At 73.2% G+C, this 328-nt stretch overlaps 1 protein-coding gene across 1 annotated transcript in view; it reads left to right on the forward strand.

Annotated features, from left to right (window-relative positions):
- GRK1 (G protein-coupled receptor kinase 1) overlaps nucleotides 1–328 on the forward strand; it is a 5,801-nt gene that overhangs the window by 204 nt on the left and 5,269 nt on the right. The window contains 1 exon segment of the mRNA XM_010571164.1: nucleotides 1–325. This exon segment is cut by the window's left edge and continues 8 nt beyond it. Within this exon segment, the coding sequence (XP_010569466.1) occupies nucleotides 1–325 (325 nt within the window).

Below are 328 nucleotides of genomic sequence, written 5' to 3' on the forward strand. Positions count from 1 at the left end.
AGCGCAAAATGGCGGCGGAGGGGCACAAAATGGCGTCGCGGCCGGGGGCGGCGGTGCCGGGGAGGACACTTCCTTCCGGTGGCAGTGCGTGGAGCAGCCAATCGGGAAGTTGCTGTTCCAGCGGTTCCTGGAAGGGGCGCCGGGATTGGCCGCGGCGGGGGCGCTGTGGGCGGAGCTGGAGGCCTACGAGCGGTGCGAGGAGGCGGAGCGAAGCAGGGCGGCCGCCGCCCTGAGGAAGCGCTTCTTCACCCCGGGCGGGGCCGAGCACTGCAGCTTCCTCAGCGCCGCCGCCACCGCCACGCCCACAGGTGAGGCTCCGCCCACAGCG

This window comes from Haliaeetus leucocephalus, unplaced genomic scaffold (assembly GCF_000737465.1).
Source record: "Haliaeetus leucocephalus isolate CR32 unplaced genomic scaffold, Haliaeetus_leucocephalus-4.0 Scaffold308, whole genome shotgun sequence".
NCBI classification, from domain to species: domain Eukaryota; kingdom Metazoa; phylum Chordata; class Aves; order Accipitriformes; family Accipitridae; genus Haliaeetus; species Haliaeetus leucocephalus.